At 40.8% G+C, this 18,356-nt stretch overlaps 1 protein-coding gene across 3 annotated transcripts in view; it reads right to left on the bottom strand.

Moving 5' to 3' along the window:
• Positions 1 to 18,356, bottom strand: part of ARID5B (AT-rich interaction domain 5B) — a 195,082-nt gene that overhangs the window by 7,546 nt on the left and 169,180 nt on the right. For all 3 annotated transcript variants that reach the window (XM_021675771.2, XM_064374166.1, XM_012445746.2), the window contains one exon: positions 2,942 to 3,140. In XM_021675771.2, the coding sequence (XP_021531446.2) occupies positions 2,942 to 3,140 (199 nt within the window). The remainder of the gene's footprint in view (positions 1 to 2,941; positions 3,141 to 18,356) is intronic.

Below are 18,356 nucleotides of genomic sequence, written 5' to 3'. Positions count from 1 at the left end.
CTGCTGTTTTAAGTATAGATGGGAATGAAAGTTTTAAGAAATCACACCCATTTCATATTTTTCCTCAAATCCCCTTAAAAAATCCTTGAATTTTAGGGATGTGTTATACCTAAGAGTCTTTGCTTATCATCATTTCTTTTTCTTTTTGTGTACCAATAGCTGCCTTTTCCAGTACAAATATCGTTACTTGTTCTACATTAATAATCATCATTGGTCTCTTGAGCTTATACATGACATAAAAGTACAGAAATAGGAGTATAGCAAGGGAAAATGGCAAATTGTATCCAACTGTTAGTTTCTTATGGGACTACAGTTTGACACAGGACAATGAGGGATACTCAGTCCCACTGAAGTTTCTATGATGTAGACCTGCAGTTATAGTGGAGTCCCATGCTTCGGGTTGTAAAACAGGTTTAGGAAGTTTTTGAAAGCTAGGCAGAAAAAAGTAAAGGACTCTTTTTCCAGGAGAGCATTTTATGAACTGCTTAATATGTTAAATGTTACCTTCCCACCATGCAACTTGCGGTCCCATCACCTGAATATAGTGGATTTAACTAGAGGGAGTTCATTACCCTTTCTATCTCCATTGAGTTCACTGCTTCATATTGAAAACACCAAAAAGTAAAAACAATGACAACAATAAAATCCAAACCAACAACCCGAAATAGAGTCAATGAGAAAAAATATACCTGGCTAATAACATGGTTCTATGTTGGAGGTGGGAAGAGATTTGTATTATAAGGTCAGCCTTGGAGAGGGTGGGAGACTCCATGAGCTTTAGATAACCTCATCATGACAACCTTTGAAACTTGAGACACTTACAGCTCCCTGAAGGGAACAGTTAGAGCCTACAGAAAGCAGACAGCCTAACAGTTTTAAAGGTTTCTATTGGACTACAGGGAGTAAGGCTCCATTCTTGGGAACGGTCATCTCCCAAGCTGATAGGCTCAATGCATAGGCTAAGGATTCCTCCTACCATTTCACAAACCAACCGTTTCAAACTCAGTCCCCAAAGTGGAGACATTCAAGGGTCAGCTGTCTCCTTGGTCCTCAGTTTGTCCCCTGGTGCTTTGTGTACATATGGCAGCTAATAGAACGCATTCATCTGAAACCCTATAATAAATCGCTAGGCTAAAAGTATAAAAGAAAGATGGAATGTAAGCATGCCTTTGGAATTTCCTTGCTTTTGGCCATTTATGTTGCAAGCTTGCAGATGTTTAGAAATCTGCATCATCTGGCTAGGGATGGTGGCTTGCGCCTGTAATCCCAGCATGTTAGGAGGCTGAGGCAGGTGGATCATTTGAGGTCAGGAATTCAAGACAAGCCTGACCAACATGGTGAAACCCTGTCTCTACTAAAAATACAAAAAAATTAGTCAGGCGTGGTGGCGCATGCCTGTAGTCCTAGCTACTCAGGAGGCTGAGGCAGGAGAATGACTTGTACTTGGGAGATAGAGGTTACAGTGAGCCGAGATAGCACCACTGCATCTAGCCTGGGTAACAGAGACTCCATCTCAAAAGAAAGAGGAAAGAAATCTGCATCATCTTTCTCCTTCCTCTTTTTGGTTACTAGAGCTTAAAATAATTACGAAACTTAATAAAAACAAAAAACCCCACAATTTTCTCTTCTTGGTATCAATACTATCTTGTTATGTAACAATCAGTTGTGTAAGTTGATGTCTAGATGGGAGGTTGGTGCGGGTTGTACATGTGGAATTTAAACCAGTGTTTAATTACAGAGCCTCTTATGTGTTCATTATAAACCTGATTTTTTAGGGGGTATTTAATATCAGCACCAAAATTCCCTCTGGGGTTGAATCCCAGAACGTGCTGTCTCCAAATGTGGCTGCCAAGTTGTTTTTTGTTGTTGTTGTTGTTTTTTAATGGGCAGCAAAGTTTTTTATTATTCATGTTGAAACAGAGCCCAGATCAGCCTACATGACTGGCTGTATGCTGGTGGCAATGGCTTCTACCAAAGGGCTGTTGGAAGCTGTGGGTAGCTGGGGCTCGTTTTAAAAGGTTCAGAAACTACCTGTTAATATGAAAAATAATAATGGTTTCAGAGGAACCATTTCAAAATTCCCCTATAAATAATATGCACTTAAGATTTTTCTAAATTGATCTCAACCCAAGGCTGTTGTACAGAGATCAATTATGGAAGACAAACACATCTCTCAAGTTTTCAGGAGAGTCTTGCAGATACAGCACAGCGATTCCAACATCCCTCTTTCCTAGACCCCCCAAAGCATTTTTTTTTTTGAGACAGGGTCTCACTCTGTCACCCAGGCTGTAGTGCAGTGGTATAATCACGGCTCACTGCAACCTTTACCTTCCAGGGTTCAGGTTATCCTCCCACCTCAGCCTCCCGAGTAGCTGGGGCCACAGGTGTGCACCACCATGCCTGACTAATATTTGTATTTTTTTGTAGAGATTGGGTTTCGCCATGTTGCCCAGGCTCATCTTGAATTCCTGGGCTCAAGCAATCCACCTGCCCTGGCCTCCCAAAGTGCTAGGATTACAGGCATGAGCCACCATGTCCGGCCCCAAAGTATGTTTTAAAGTCACACCAGCTCCTCAGATAGACTGCCTGTGAAATGGCAAGAAGCCATGTTTTCACAGTAAAATTCTTTGATGTTAGTGTAGCTCTGGCTCCTTCTCTCTTGAAGCCTGAGCATTTGCTATCAGTTTTCTACAGGATGTTTGCATCTTTCTAGAGTTGATTCCTGGCCTATCCCATTCAATACCAGGCACCACATTTCAACTCATGAGCAAACTGAAAGGTTTTCAGGAATTGGGGAACTATGTGGGGAGCTATGAAGCTTAGATGTCTTGGTTTCTTCATCAAGACATCTAAATGTGCAGGGACACAGCTCAGGGCTCCAGAAGGACCTTGAGGCAGGACATGTCCTCCAGAGGTATTTATGTGTAGCAAAGCAACTCACCTCTACTGCATCCTGGGGCTTTGGGGCATTTTCTTTTTCTTTCTTGCTTTTAGGTATTTCGTGTTTGATGCGTTTGGTTCCAGATACTTTTGTTTTATTCTCATTTTCCTGTGAACTGTTCTCCTGTTTCCGAGGTTTGATTGGAGGCAGGGGCTTATCTTCTTCTCCTTTAATAAACCTTTCATATGGTAGGATTAATCTAAAAGGATAACAGAAGAGATGATCAGACAGTTGAGTAATTCCAGTAGCATCAATGCTTCGGGGGTTTACTTTCTTTTCTCAATATAAGCAACTTATTAAATGACTTCATCTCCAATAACACTGCTGTACTTCTATAAACCTACTCCACACTTTAGTGCCCTGTTTCCTTGGTCAAAATCAGTACCTGGTAACTTAATACTTCTCGGCAAGACCTCTTTTTAGTTTTGTGGGTCTATATACCAAGATACCAATGGAAACATCCAGCATTAATAGTATCTTCATCACTCCCCATGAAACCTGGCTAAGTGTTAACAAAATTACAACAATAATGCTAGCTGCTTTACCAGTCCATCAACAACTATTTATTGAGCACATACTACAGGCAGTGTTCTAGGCATTGAGACACAGCCATGAACCAAACACACAAAGCCTCTGAGCTCATGAAGCTTATACTCTAGCAGGTACTAGCATGTGCCAGGTACATTTAAAGATTATTTCTTGTAAACTCCACAACATATTATTCTCTTTTTAACACATGAGGCAATTGAGGCCTAAAAAGGTTAAACAATTTGCCTCAGAGTCATACCATTTGTTAGAAGTGAGATTTGAACCTAGTTCTACCCATCTGAAAATATTTTATTTTCATTCATGTCGAAATACAAATGAAACATCTAAGACAAAAAGGTCAATGAGAGGCAAGCACAGTGTGGCCAGGAGACAACTGTCTTACCCCACAGCTCTGAGTGGGGAAGGGGTCGCCACTGAGAGCTCTGTTTTAGGGTGCAAAGTAGAAGCCCCAGTGAGAAGGAAGGCAGACAGACTATGCAAGCCACAAAAACCAGAGGGCTGAAAATTTCAAGCATTTTAATTATATAACTTTTTAAACAAAGTACATAAAATTGCTCTAAAAAGAGAAACATCAAACAGCTCTAGTTTTAATCTGTTTTCCCTTTGCGACATAGCTCTTTATCTGAAAGGGAAAAATAGCTGATGTAATTAAAAGGGATGGATTGCATTACAATCTCAGTTTCAACTTCAGTGATTAAAGTTTTTATAATGCATTTGGTATGATTAATGACTCACTGTGGGATTAATATAAGACTCAGCCTTAAAAATATGAACTTTAATACAGCAAACATAATTTGTTTTAAATAAGACAAGTTGACTCAATGAAGAAAATGTACTTGGCTTATAAACATCATAAATCTGTTCAAATATTGGGGATCCTCATTATTTTTAAACTAAGATTCCCAAGCAAAAACTTCCTTGGTCTGGATATTGGTTTGCTCTCCTAAAAGGTGTTTCTATGCATGTCATTTGGATCTCAACTGCTTAACTATACACTATTATTCAGGTTTGAGAGTACAGATGTGGGGACATTTGTGATCCTAATATTTTGCTCTTTAATAAAATACCAATAAAATTATGGGAAAATCAGATCCCAATTTATAGCATATTAGAAACAAAATTCATTTACTGAGCATGCTTGGACAAGGTATGAACAAGGAGGCGTGAATAATACTTTGGAGCCCTACATCTGGCAGCTGGCCAGCCATGAAGATCAACACAGCCCATGGGGAATAGTTATCTTCAGATCCCATTACAAACTGAGTTTAAACATGTTACAGCTGCTAAAACTGGAAACTGCCCTCTCTATGTAGACTTACTAAAATAATATATGGCTGCCAAATACCTGCTTCCCACTGTAATATTACAGTTAATGTTTATATAATAAAAAGCATAACTAGGCAGAAAAAGAGAGAAAAAGGCAATCCTGTTCATACTTGAATTTATTCTGTCTCATCTGTAAAGTCCCCAGCGTTCCCCCCAATTCCTTTTTTCTGCCTGGTTCTGCCAGGGACTTTATCTTCTTCAATATTGGCAGATTGGGGAATTTTGTCCGGGAGCAAAATGTATTGAATATTTTAAACGGGAAAGATATTTTAAATTGAGTTTAATGAAAACATATTTTATTGTTGGGACAGATAGGTTTGTTTTACTTTTGTTTTGTTGCCATGGGAACTCAAAGAGCAGTGAAGTCTAGCTATTCCAATGATTGCAATTGCTGGTACCGCCCTTCCCCCAACTTCATTTTCTGATGGAGATGGTGACACCATGGGGGACGCTCTTTACTGAGAAGAATGACAGCATTACCTCTGAGTGTGGGGAGCGGAAGGAGGGAAAGCAGAGAATTGGGTGGGAGAGATACCCCAGGAACCCCCAGGACCCCTCACTCTGGGTTCTGAGAGCCTTGGGCCAACCTGGCTCTCTAGATGGGTGCTAAGGAGACTTTAATTTCCTTTTCTAATTTTGCAAGTTCACAAAGCAGGGCACCATTTTCGTTTCAGTTACCTTTTTTTTTTTTCATTTTTTTCTTTCATTTTTTTTTTTTTCTCTCCTTCACTCAACTCAGCAGCTGGCTAGCTGACAGCAGTAAAAAATACATTTCACTTTGCTGGTCAAAGGCCTAAAGCCAGAAGCAGGAAATCTGGAATTAAATGTTTCTTGTATCTGGAAAGAGGCATGACTAAGGTAAAACTGAATCCAAACACAAGCCCTGCTTGTTTAAGGCTTCCAGAGAGTATATGAGAGTGTGTGAGTGTGAAACTGTGTGTGTGTGTGTGTGTGTGTGTGTAAAGGTCAACTGAGTGTTTTTTTTCCCCTTCTAAATCATTGAAAGATAATTATAGTGGCTTGGGGAAAAAAGGCTCCTAAAATAAAACAAGGCAGAAGCTAAAAGGAAGCAAGTAGAAATATGACCAGCTAAGCTTTGAAGAACAGGGCACAGTCTCACATGGCACACAATCGCTGCTTCATATAGTGATTTCCGTTTGGTGGAATTTTCACTGAATGTTTTTTCAGTTATCCTGTCATGGTACAATACAATTACCCCACAGGATATGATCTTATCATTTGATTATTAGAAGTTTTTACAGTACAAAAGGACGAAAGCTATTATAGGTTCCTGAACATTTAAACATTCAACGTACATGTGGTACCATTAAAAACAGGTTAGCCTTAGATTAGGTCAACATTGCTCGATGTAGAAAGCTGAGTAGGTTTGTATTATATAAAGAATTTAGTAAAATGCACCATGCCTGTGCTTTGAAGATGATTATTTCTCAAATATTTGTAGCAGAGCAAAGATTTAATCAGTTTCTAAACTGTACAGATAAAAGCAAACATTCACTCCAGCCCCCAAGAATTTATTACACGGGAGAAGTATTTTCAACGGACTGCAACTCTAAGAATGGGGGCTGGGCTTTGGGTGGGTGGGAGTAATGGGGAAGAGAAGCAAAATATTCATTAGAAAATTCAGAGAGATTTTCCCCCTCCTGATCTACATCTAGTCTGGGGATTGAAAGCTGGACAGATAAATGGGCCTTTATTACTATCCAGATTTCACATTTCAGATTAGCAAAATGCTTATTTACGATGCCATTAATGGATCTGAAATAGGTAAGCCATTATGTATTAAAAAATAACATCTTTCCATAGGCATAAGATTTGTAGCAGCATGAGATTTTATTTTTCCCTAGGAATAATACAAGAATAACATTTTCCACCCCAAAGCAGAAACAGTAGGGGGGCCTTTGGCTATCATGGAGATTCTTATTAAATTCAGTCACTGTGAAAAGCAAGATTTTTTTTTTCCTCCTCATTCTTCTTTTCTTAAGAAAAAAAATAAAGACGACTTAAAATCAACCTAAGTTAAAATTAACAAATCAATGGCATTATAACCTTGATTTATTAGCATCTGAGCCACTAAATTATCATCATACATGAAATTGCTGGTTTGAAAAGATTTCGGCTTTGCTAAATCTCAAGTTAAATAATGGTGCTCAGTACACTAGGTTTTTAGATCTGCCTCATCTGATATTATGAAAAATTCAATACATTTCTCTACAGCAGAAGTCAGGGGTCAGCAAATCTATTACTGTAATGTAAGTAATCTGGCAACCTGCCAACTCTTTCTCCCTTTTATTATTTTTTTAAACACTAAGGCAGATAATTTTATATTTACAAAGTCTAAAATCCTCCAGGGCATTGCCTCTCTTTCTCAACAAAAAGCAGCAGCCTGCATTAGAGAAGTGTATATCACACATGTCCTCATCATTTGCATTTTGTACAAAAGAAGAAAAAGACCCTTCATCTTTATTATATAACATTCCCCTCCCTGCCTCAGAGCAGAGGAAAAATAATGTCAGACCTCATCTGAACAAGTAACCATTAATGTCTCCTGTATTTGTTAATGCTTGCATGGAATGACTGAACTTTTGGGCCAAAACATTCAGCAAACAGTGCTTAATAGGAAAAATGAGAATCCATCTATTTACAGAGCTTGAAAAATGATATTATAATAATGTCGGGAATTGATTCAATCCAGAGAGTTGGGGCAAGAAGGGGTAAACTTTTAGGGTTGTATTGAATCCCAAAGTCACCCTAGTTACTACACAGGCACTTTTATGGTATCAAATCAGTGAGAAATTCCAGACTTGAAGGTTTCCTGGTGTCCTTGGAGTAGAATATTTTAGGGGCAGAGGGAAATAATGTTGGTGCATGTCAGTTCAAAGATGCTGCTACTGGCCAGGTACAGTGGCTCACACCTATAATCCCAGCACTTAGGCAGGCCAAGGAAGGAGGATCACTTGGAGTCAGGAGTTCGAGACCAGCTCATTTCTACTAAAAATACAATAATTATCCAGGTGTGGTGGTGCGTGCCTGTAATGGCAGCCACTCAGGAGGCTAAGGCAGGAAAATCACTTGAACCCCAGTGGCAGAGGTTGAAGTGAGCCGAGATTGTGCCACAGCACTCCAGCCTGGGTGACAGAGTGAGACTCTGTCTCAAAAAAAAAAAAACCAAAAACACAAGCCACTATTATTCTAATACTATTAGGCTTTTTTGTAGTAACAGTGAAATGACATATTGGTTCAACTGGGACTTCAGACCTGATCTCACCCCAAATGGAGTCATTACACCTCTGAGTTGATTCCAGTCTTGATAAATTTCTACGGCTTGGCCAGACATTTCCCTTTGCAGCCAGAAATTGAAAATATAACTTCACTGTGAAGTATGGGAAGAAATCACCAAATATGGAGCCAACAGAAGGTATATTTTTCCTTTCTGAAGATGAGGTACACATGCTTGTTATGGTTCCAATAAGCATCAAGAGTTTTTCTAATCTCACATACTGTTCACCTCTCAGGTGCTAGACCACGACAATAAAAGTGGAAGAAGAATTTCTGGGGGTAGGGAACCAAACTAACAGCCAAGTACACAAATGTGCAAAGACTCAGCTTGCCCAAGAGCTACCAAAGGCAAACTGCCTTGCATACTTTAAAAATGAAGTAGGTATAACTGGCATCATCTGTATTCTATGCTAAGGCCCCCAAAAGGTATGGAGTCCGCTATTAACAATGATGAAATATAACCATTTGTCACCACAAAAGGTCTCTTTCCTGGGAAAATTATCTGCTCACAGGGGCTTCATTACCTATTCAATAGGCAGCAAATGGACAAGAAAACTTTTTGAAGGCTTCAATGCTCTCTCCATTTGCCCCTAGAAGTGGTGGGAGAGGTGTTTCCTAGGCCCACTGATAATTCTGATACCTCCCCCTCCATGGACCCAGAGTGTGTGTGACCCTAAATGAAGAGAATAAAGAAAGTACATGGTACTGGACACAACCAGGTGGTGGCCTGGCTCCCATAAAGGTGTGTCCGTGTAAGAGAGTCAGCTCAAGGATGACAGCTTTCCTGAACTGGAGTTACATGGATTTCAGGGGACTGCGTTAGAAGCAAGGAGGGAAGGTAGAGAAACTTCATGTCATTCATATATACTGATGAGGCATTACCATATTAACTATCATGCATTACGGTCCTATTAATACCAGGCACTCTGCATGCTTTAACTTCAACCATTACAAAAAGCGGTATCCACAGATATGTTATTTTATCCTCATTTTATGGATGACAAAACTGAGGTTCAGAGCTAAATGATTAAGTGACTAGTCAATGGCACACAGCTATTTAGTGTCAAAATTTGAGTTCAACCATAGAACTGCCTGCCTCTGTTAATCCAGCTATCTTCATCTCAACAAGGTAGCTGTGCATCTTCATACACAGGCATATCAACACGGAGACGTACCTACACAGAGGAGATACTAAAATGATCACTCCTGCCTGGGTTAAGTGAATTCCTAGCTCCTAAGGAGTTACCTAAGAAACTGGGGTGAGCATTCTCCTTTTCTCAGAGGCAACAGACCTATAAAACACATATGTGGCCATTCTACAAAGGATCAACCTCCTATGTCAGAAGAAGCCCTTTGAGTTGGGCACTGGGCACACTGCTCTAACAATATGCTACGATAACCATGTCATAGCTCTTCAAAAGGCAGTGATGCTAGTTGGATCATACCCAAGTTAATATTGGATGGTAAGAGAAATTTGAGAATCATATCCTCCATGAATTCTAGCCTCTAGGACTTAACCTTACCAGGCCCAAGCTTCCCACAGTCTCCCTAATAAAGCTCCTTGGGGGCTTTCTATGGTGTCTCCATTCCACATTTCAGAGCGTCTAGACTGATGCTATTCTCATGCCTTTCAAATGACAACCACATTGAAGAAAGTTGGAATGGACTTAAGGAAGGCTGACATTACGTCCCAGGGATTAAAATGCATCCTTGTAACAGTGAACACAGGCCATGCACGGCACCTAGCCCTCTGCAATGCCAGCCAGCAACGATTGCCGCAATTACTCTTCTCAATGAAAAAAAAAAAAAAACCAATGACTTCAGAGTTGAGTTGTATGGATCCATCTCAAGGGCAGATGAACATTATTTCAAGAATAATAAACACAATACTGTTTTGTTTTGAGACAAGGTCTCATGCAATCACAGCTTATTGAAGCCTTGACTTCCTAGACTCAGATGATCCTCCCACCTTAACCTCCTGAATAGATGGGACTACAGGTGTGTGCCACCACACCTGGCTAATTTTTTCTGTTTTTAGTGTGATGGGGTAGCACCATGTTGCTCAGGCAGGTCTCAAATTCCTGACACAAGCAACCCACCCACCTCGGCCTCCTAAAGTGCTGGGATTACAGGTGTAGGTCACTGTGCCCAGCCAACACAATAGTGTTTTCAATGTGATGTGCACCCCACAAATGATGGAAGGCAGTGTCAAAATGTAAAAACAGGCAAATAACGATTGGATTTAAGCCCCATGCATGTCAGATCCTACTGGTTCCAAAGCTTCTGAAATGTTCAACAATTCTCCCACAACATTTATTATTTTGGTCAAACTTTGTAATAACTTGTACAAAAACAAAATGTTCCAAGAGGTTTTCAGTGGAAGAGTTAAGAATATACTTTAATGGTAAACAATTATATTCTTCTGTCATATGATACTTTTTTTTCCCTTTTCTTTTTTGGAAACATGTTTTCTGAATTTTCAATAGCTCCTTTGTGAAGGCATCTGTTACTCACGTAATTGAAAAGATGTCTGTGCAGTGGCATGCTTGAGAGTACAGTTATTTAATCTTAATGATAAAGCCCCGAGGACAGAAAATCATAAGTAGAAACCTTTTGTTATTTATCAAAAAGAAAAGGGCTAAGACACTTAATCTGTTCCCAAATTTAAATTCATGCTTGATGTAAACTATCAATAAAACATGGGACCTGCAAGATTTTTAAATACTATAGTTAGGTTCAAAGGGTGGGATGGAGTGCGGGGAGGGAAGCAGGATGAAAACAAAAATGAGACAATAAAGGAGCTTGACAAAGAAAACCTGCTGTTTGGCAAGCTTTTTGGGGGGGGTCAAACAAAGAACTCGCTGTAGTTTACAGCATGACATACACACTTGATTAGTTTGTGCCTGAGGGTGTTTTTACACTCAACAGTGTAAACTCTAACTTCTATTAATTACAACTTGCATTTAGAGGCAAACTTAAGAATTTTTAAATAGAGATTTTTTTTTTTTTCAAAGGCTGTTGTTTATTTTTTTTTTAAATAGAAACCAGTTTTTCTACTCCAGGGTCTGGCTAGAGTTTTGTTTTCCTTTCTAAAAGTTTCTTGAAATATCCAGGCACTGGAAAGTTATCAGAGCATTTTAGGCATGCCTGGTGATACAAAGTATGAGGCTCTTGTGTATGAAATTACCTGACTGTCCTTTGGAGAGAAATTCTTTACAGATGACAAGAAGAAGCTACTCTGGGTGTAGGGTGTTTGCACTGACCTGATTCAGAGCCCTGTGAGAACAAGCTTGGTGGGGTATAGATGGAAGGGAAGCTGTACAACCTCAGTCGGCCTAACTCTGGGCAACTCGTTTGCAGTTTCCTGGGCTGCTGGTTGTTAAGGGCCAGGATGCCTTCTATGGGTTTAGGGAGATGAGAGCGGCTGGGTGGCTGTGTTACAGAAGTGAGCCCAATAGGGGCCCCAAGCCAGGGCTGCCATGAGACAGTTGGCAAAGAAGATGCAAGTCCATTGACTGGGCAACCTTACCCTGAGCAAGGATGGCCAGAGTCTAGCCACCGCACCTTAGGGTAATAGTTCATAGACACTGAAAGGATAAACTAAACTACCTGCCTTTGGGGTATGTGACTTGGAAATTCAGCCTTAGGACTTTTCTGATAGCCCCCTTTACCATCTCATTCCCTACCATTCTATACACATTTTCCAGAGGGAACTTTGTTCATTTCAGTTGAAAATTCTCTCTTCCTTCTTTGATCTCTGTTGAATTTATTTTTTAAAATTACATAACTGGTTTTTATAGATGTAGTTTTTTTTTTTTTTTTTTTTTTTTTTTTTTTTGACATGGAGTCTCGCTCTGTCACCCAGGCTGGAGTGCAGTGGTGCAATCTGGGCTCACTGCAACCTCCGTCTCCTGGGTTCAAGTGATTCTCCTGCCTCAGCCTCCCGAGTAGCTGGGATTACAGGCACTTGCCACCACGCATGCCTGGCTAATTTTTTAATTTTTTAGTAGAGACAAGGTTTCACCATGTTAGCCGGGATGGTCTTGATCTCCTGACCTTGTGATCCACCTGCCTCGGCCTCCCAAAGTGCTGAGATAATAGGTGTGAGCCACCGTGCCTGGCATTTTTTTTTTTTTTTTAGACGGAGTCTCGCTCTGTAGTCTAAGCTAGAGTGCAGTCGCACGATCTCGGTTCACTGCAACCTCTGCACCTCGTATTCAGCCAACCCATGATTCATCTTGTGATTCTCATGCCTCAGCCACCTGAGTAGCTGAGATTACAGGCATGTGCCACCACCCCCAGCTAATTGTTGTATTTTTTAGTACAGAGACGGTTTTACCACATCTCGAACTCCTGGGTCTCAAGTCATCCGCCTGCCTCAGCTTCCCAAAGTGCTGTGTTTATAGGCATAAGCCACCATGCCATCTATAGACACAGATATAACTCTCTTCCATGTGTGTATGGCCTTTGAGTCAAATCTTGAGATAGGTTAGATAAACCAAAGATCACCTCATCTTCCAGTTCTGAGTCATGGTGGCTACCTGGGGATGCCACACTGAGAAGGATTCTGAGGCTGAACCTGGGCTCACAGGAAGCAGCGTTCTGTTCTTTTAGCAATCTCTGCTATGAATGTGGTGGCAAGGGTCCCTCTCATTGTTTGCCAGCCAATTCTCAACTCTTTGCTTCACATGTTCTTATTACCACTCACAGTGCGCTATATGTGGCAGATGTCCAAAAAACACCGACTGGGTCTTGAGGGCATCAGTAAATGAAAAAGGCAGCTAATCAAATGGCAAATCTATCCTACCCAAGAAAAAGCAACAGGCCAATAGGAGAGAGCTTCTTGCCCATTTCAAATGTAATCTTAGGCTGTTTTGACAGACTGACACTGCCCACATCCTGAGAAGTACTACATGCCACATCTGGAGTAGCTTTGGGAATTCTGAGTGACACAAACTGGAGGCGTGTGCACGAGAGCAAGTTGAGCTGGTGAAGATCCATTACTGGTGCTCTGAGGCTTGGCTGAATGGAACAGGAAGACCTGAAGTGAAAGAGGAGCTTTGACAAGCTCCTGGAAGCTGATCAGAGCAAAGGGAGTGGACACGCAACGACTCAACCACCGAAGGCAAGCCAGGGTCAATGGGAAGCCACAGAGGGTGTTTTGCTCAGCACATGGAAGAGTGTGTAGAGTAAGAGCGACCTGAACCCCGATGCTTCCTCCACGCCCTCCCACTGCAGGGCACTGAATTAGAGGCTGGCTAGCCTAGTGTCAAGCATAGTTCAATCTTCGTGGAACCTGGCCACCTGGAGGCTATCTTTTACCCATGGGCATGTTTGATGTAGCTTTCATAAAATATTTTTTAGGTTGGGTGTGGTGGTTCACACCTGTAATCCCAGCACTTTGGGAGGCCAAGGTGGTTGGATCACCTGAGGTCAGGAGTTCAAGACCAGCCTGGCCAACATGGCAAAACTTAGTCTCTACTAAAAATACAAAAAATGAGCCAGGTGTGGTGGCAGACACCTATAATCCCAGCTACTTGAGAGGCTGAGGCATGAGAATTGCTTGAACCTGGGAGGCAGAGGTTGCAGTGAGCTGGGGGATAGAAGGAGACTCTGTCTCAAAAAAAAAGAAAAAAAAAACAATTAATATTGGAGCCAACGTTTATAAGTTAGGTTATTTCACATTTAAAAAAATATCTTGAGCCGGGCGCTGTGGCTCACGCCTGTAATCCCAGCTCTTAGGGAGGCAGAGGCGGGAGGATAGCTTGAGCCCAGGAGTTCAACACCTGCCTGGGCAATATGGCAAGACCCCGTTCTCCACAAAAAGGAAAAAACAAAAAGACAAAAAAAAAAAAATAAGCATAAAAAAAATCTTGAAAACATAGAAAGTCAGGAAGCACACAGATAGCATCCACCTAGAACAACTGGCCCTGTTGGGCTCTCTGGCCCAGGCTGTACGTGCCAGTTTCACACTTTCCAGCTGTGTCCCCTGCACTCATCTGTGCTATCTGCCTCCATAAACATTTAAGTTTGTGGCCATGATGTAGGAGCAGAGCTTCCCCACTGACCTGGATGAAGGACCAGTTTTCTAAATTTACCATCTGATACTGACGGATGCTTTTGTAAACAACCATAAAAATGAATTACTAGAAAAATGAAATTCAAAAGGAGGCATACAAAACACAAGCCCCAATTTTTTATTAGCTTCAATGGATATAATGTTATTCTGGCAAATTTCAGTGTAAGTGTATCAATGCTTATTGGCAATTGCTATTCTTAGCTTGCTATGGGCTAGTAGCAGACAGTTCATGGACAAGTAGAAAATCTCATTGGAGTAGCACTGGTCTAGGGAGTTGCTAGAGGTCCTCTTAAATACACAGTTCTGAGATGCTGCCTGTGACTTTCTGAACTGTGTATTTATTAACTCTCAGGGTGTCCAACTGAACAAGAATACATGGAATCATGTCCCTGATGTGAACAGAGCTGTAACTCACTTTTCCTTCCCCGACCTTTATCCATGGTATGAATAGGTGGGTTCCTTAGAACCTGATATATTTTTGGTCCTTACCTTAAAGCACATGCTTATCTTATTCAAAACATGAAGCCTCCCACACTCTGCCTTCCACCTTCAGAAAAAAAAGGCAGAAGCTCCAGTTATCACTCAGTTTCTGCCCAATCTGGCTTGGGTACACCTCACCTTAAGTCCCTGCAAAGAAAGCTGCCTCAGCCACGCAGGGCAATAGTCTTGTCCAAGGCATGCTTATGGTAAAAGCAAAAGGTTGGATTTGAAATTAGGCATTACGTATGCAAGAAGATGAAGAGTAATTGCTAATTTCCCTCACAAACAAATACATTTGTTTATGATTTTGATTTTCTAAATACACAAAAATGCACATCATAAAGTACTTTTGCTTTAATGCTCCTTTTAAAATCCCTAATAACAACTTCATGTGCTCCACAGAAACAGACCATGTAATTTATTCAGGAAAATTAAAACCAGTAATCTAGCATTCGGATTGAAGATTTTTTTTCCCCCTGCATGTACTTTAAAAACATTAAAAAAAAGAGAGAGAGAAATCTGCATGTGAAAACAAAGACTTTAAAGTGAATTACTATTCCAGAAAATCCAGCTAAGAGAATTTCCTAAAAGTAGCCATTTTCCTTTTTGTTCCTTTACTGATAAAAATAAAAGTGATCTGGGTACTTTTAAGTAAAGAGTTAGACAAGAAAGAAAATGTTCCACTCAGAACAAATGAGGTGGGTATTTTTCTTTGCATCAAAACCTACAGTAACTTTATCTATAAATCCTCAGCAAGAAATATCCAGAATAACCACATTTCATAAGCTTTGCTGAGTTTGAGACATCTACATAGCAACAGCCTTGCGATGGGAAAACATTAATGCTTTTTATATTGGTAATCATCTGTAACACGAGCAATTAAGTACAGTACTAATGGACTATGGCCAGGAGCCTGGTACTAATATTAAAAACTGACAGAGATGAATAGGTTTGGAAGCAAAACCAGGCTGACAAAGACATTTTTATGAAGTGCTTGGACCTATTTGATTTAAACCAATCAGAGGCAAGTTGGTACGAGTCAGGCCTTCAGCGACAATGATGTATTCACAAGCATTGTACCATTTCTGCTATGCCTTAAATAAAAACACCCATTGATTCTTTTCAACAACCCACACTTTCATTATTGCACTCATTAATAAACCAAAAGTGCTCAACTAATATACAAGTAACATTTTACTGAGGAACTGGCTACATTTTTCTTGTTGTAAAATGAAAACGTTTACTGGAAACATGAACCACAGTGCATGAAAAATAAATCAGTGGATAATGCATAGTAGATCACTCACTTCTTTATCTTCTAGGAGAGCAAAGCTGGTGGCAGGGAAATAGGAAAAGGAGCAATTCTCTTTAACAGAGTGAAAACAATGAGAGAACAGAAGAACCTCATCATTCTGATTTGGTTTGGAAGGCTTTAAAAATTTCCAAGGGCATTTCCAGACTAGATATTTGCCCACAAAGTCCTGACCATTCTCAACTTGACCCTTCTCTTGAAAACAGTGTTCCTTCACCAATCTAATCATCTCTGTTTCATCTGTTCATGCAACCTGTGACTAGCAAGAATGAATGAAATCTACCATAATCATGAAGTTTCAGCCCAGAGCTTCAGTCTCTTCTTTGATCTAAGTCCCTGGACAGATGCGCATGTCCTCTGCCCTTTTTTGGTAGAACCAGTTAAAAAGAAGACATCTAGAATAGTAATCCTAGCCTTTTTTTCCCACCACAACACACAGGATTATGGGTGATTCCTTTTAAGATAATGATTGATTCAAGAGTGAGAGAGGCACTACTGTAAATAAAATCAATGATCTCCAAATGTTGGTAGTTAGTGATTACATCTGATCACAAGGATGTGAGAGGAGTCTAGATGGCAAAAGTAAATACCAAGAAAAGGTGAAGGACCTTGCTGATCACCCTGGGACAGCTATGCTCCAACGTGGCTGCAGGCTCCACATTGCCATTTTTGGTGTCGCCATGCATAAAACGGGGCTCTGCATGTGGCCAAGTCCATCCCACTTGGCGGATGCACTAGTGTCTCAACTCCAAACCCACCCTTCTGTACTCTGCTTGCTGATGCTAGGACTGGATTTCTGTAAATTACACATCCCTTTTGTCAGCTATTTTCCTGTTACTGTTCCGCAAACAGGGAGTCCTGGGAGGCAGGGAGAGAAAAGGAATCTCCTTTCTATTTCACTTGTTTGTATCAGTGTCAACTCAACAATGCCTTAACAGCAGTTGTGGGTTGCAGCCTCTAGTTTCCTTCAACAGTCCCCCAACAGCTTCAGTGCGTGTCCTCTGAGGTCTGGCAGCAGCCAGGGAGCACCACCTCCTCAGGTTTCAGCCCAGCTCCATAGTGCTCTTCCTCTGAGCTCCTGAAGCACCAGTGCTGGTTGGGTGAGTCCTTCTTACCAGAGACCTGAACCCCAGCCCTTTATTCTCCAAACTTCTGGGTGGTGACAACCAACCTCCCCTCTATTCTCTCACCCTGGGGAACCTACAGTTAATCCTCCCATGTAACTTAGTGCCTCACACCAATGCCTGTTTAAGCAACTGCCTATCGTGAAGTCTCTTTGTTGAATACCCAGTGTGGTTTCCATTTTCCTTACTGTACCCTTTCTGGATTTGGAAAAGTGACATCACTCTTCAAAAAATTTAACCGAATCAGAAATCAAACCTTTATGAAATATCCAATCTGGTCCGAAGAATAGGGAGAGAAGAGAAAATTTTTAAGATATCTTTAATAATGTTTCTTAATTGGTAAAGTTTGTGGTATCTCTACTAAAATTTTCTAATGTGATTGATTGAAAGCTTTCAGGAATCTCCTACTCCAGCAAGAATAATCAAAAGTATACAATCTTCAAAAGAATCCTACTTTTATTCACATAACTGCTCAATTTACACACACACACACACACCACTATGGGTTCAATCCTTCTCTCCATGCCAAACTTTATCTCTCTCTCTCTTTTTTAATGTGGTACTTTGTAATTCATTTGATTAATGTTTTCATTATTTAACTAGATAAGCTAGCAGCTGAGATAAACTCCTTTTTCAAGCTTCAATTGCTATCTGCTCTTTTACGTTTGATGGTTGAGGTGTTGAGGGTAATTGCATAAAAAGAAAAGAGATGTCCAACTCTCAGCACAGAAGCTATTTGAAAACAGGGACTGAGTTTCTAATAAAAATGTTCTGGCTGGGCGCGGTGGCGCACGGCTGTAATCCCAGCACTTTGGGAGGCTGAAGCGGGAGGATCACAAGGTCAAGAGATCGAGACCATCCTCACCAACATGGTAAAACCCTGTCTCTACTAAAAATTAGCTGGATGTGGTGGCACACGCCTGTAGTCCCAGCTACTTGGGAAACTGAGGCAGGAGACTCGCTTGAACCCGGGAGGCGGAGGTTGCAGTGAGCCAAGATAGAGCCACTGCACTCCAGCTGGGTGACAGAGCAAGACTCCATCTCAAAAAAAAAATGTTCTGAATTAAGCCTAGACTCATAAGTCAAAAACAAGTAGCCTGTGGTTCCTTAGATATTATTTTCAGAACACTCACCTGAGATATCAGTGCTACTTTGTACTAGAACATCAGTGGTGTACCTTTTACATAGAGTGAGAATGGGTGAGTTTTTGTATTAAATACTGAGAGAAATAACATATTTTAAAAAGGG

The sequence above is a fragment of the Aotus nancymaae genome, unplaced genomic scaffold (assembly GCF_030222135.1).
Source record: "Aotus nancymaae isolate 86718 unplaced genomic scaffold, 86718_ANA_hifiasm-v0.15.2.pri h1tg000010l, whole genome shotgun sequence".
Classification (NCBI taxonomy): domain Eukaryota; kingdom Metazoa; phylum Chordata; class Mammalia; order Primates; family Aotidae; genus Aotus; species Aotus nancymaae.
The sequence above is the reverse complement of the archived record's forward strand: the minus strand, read 5'-3'. Positions and strand labels throughout refer to the sequence as shown.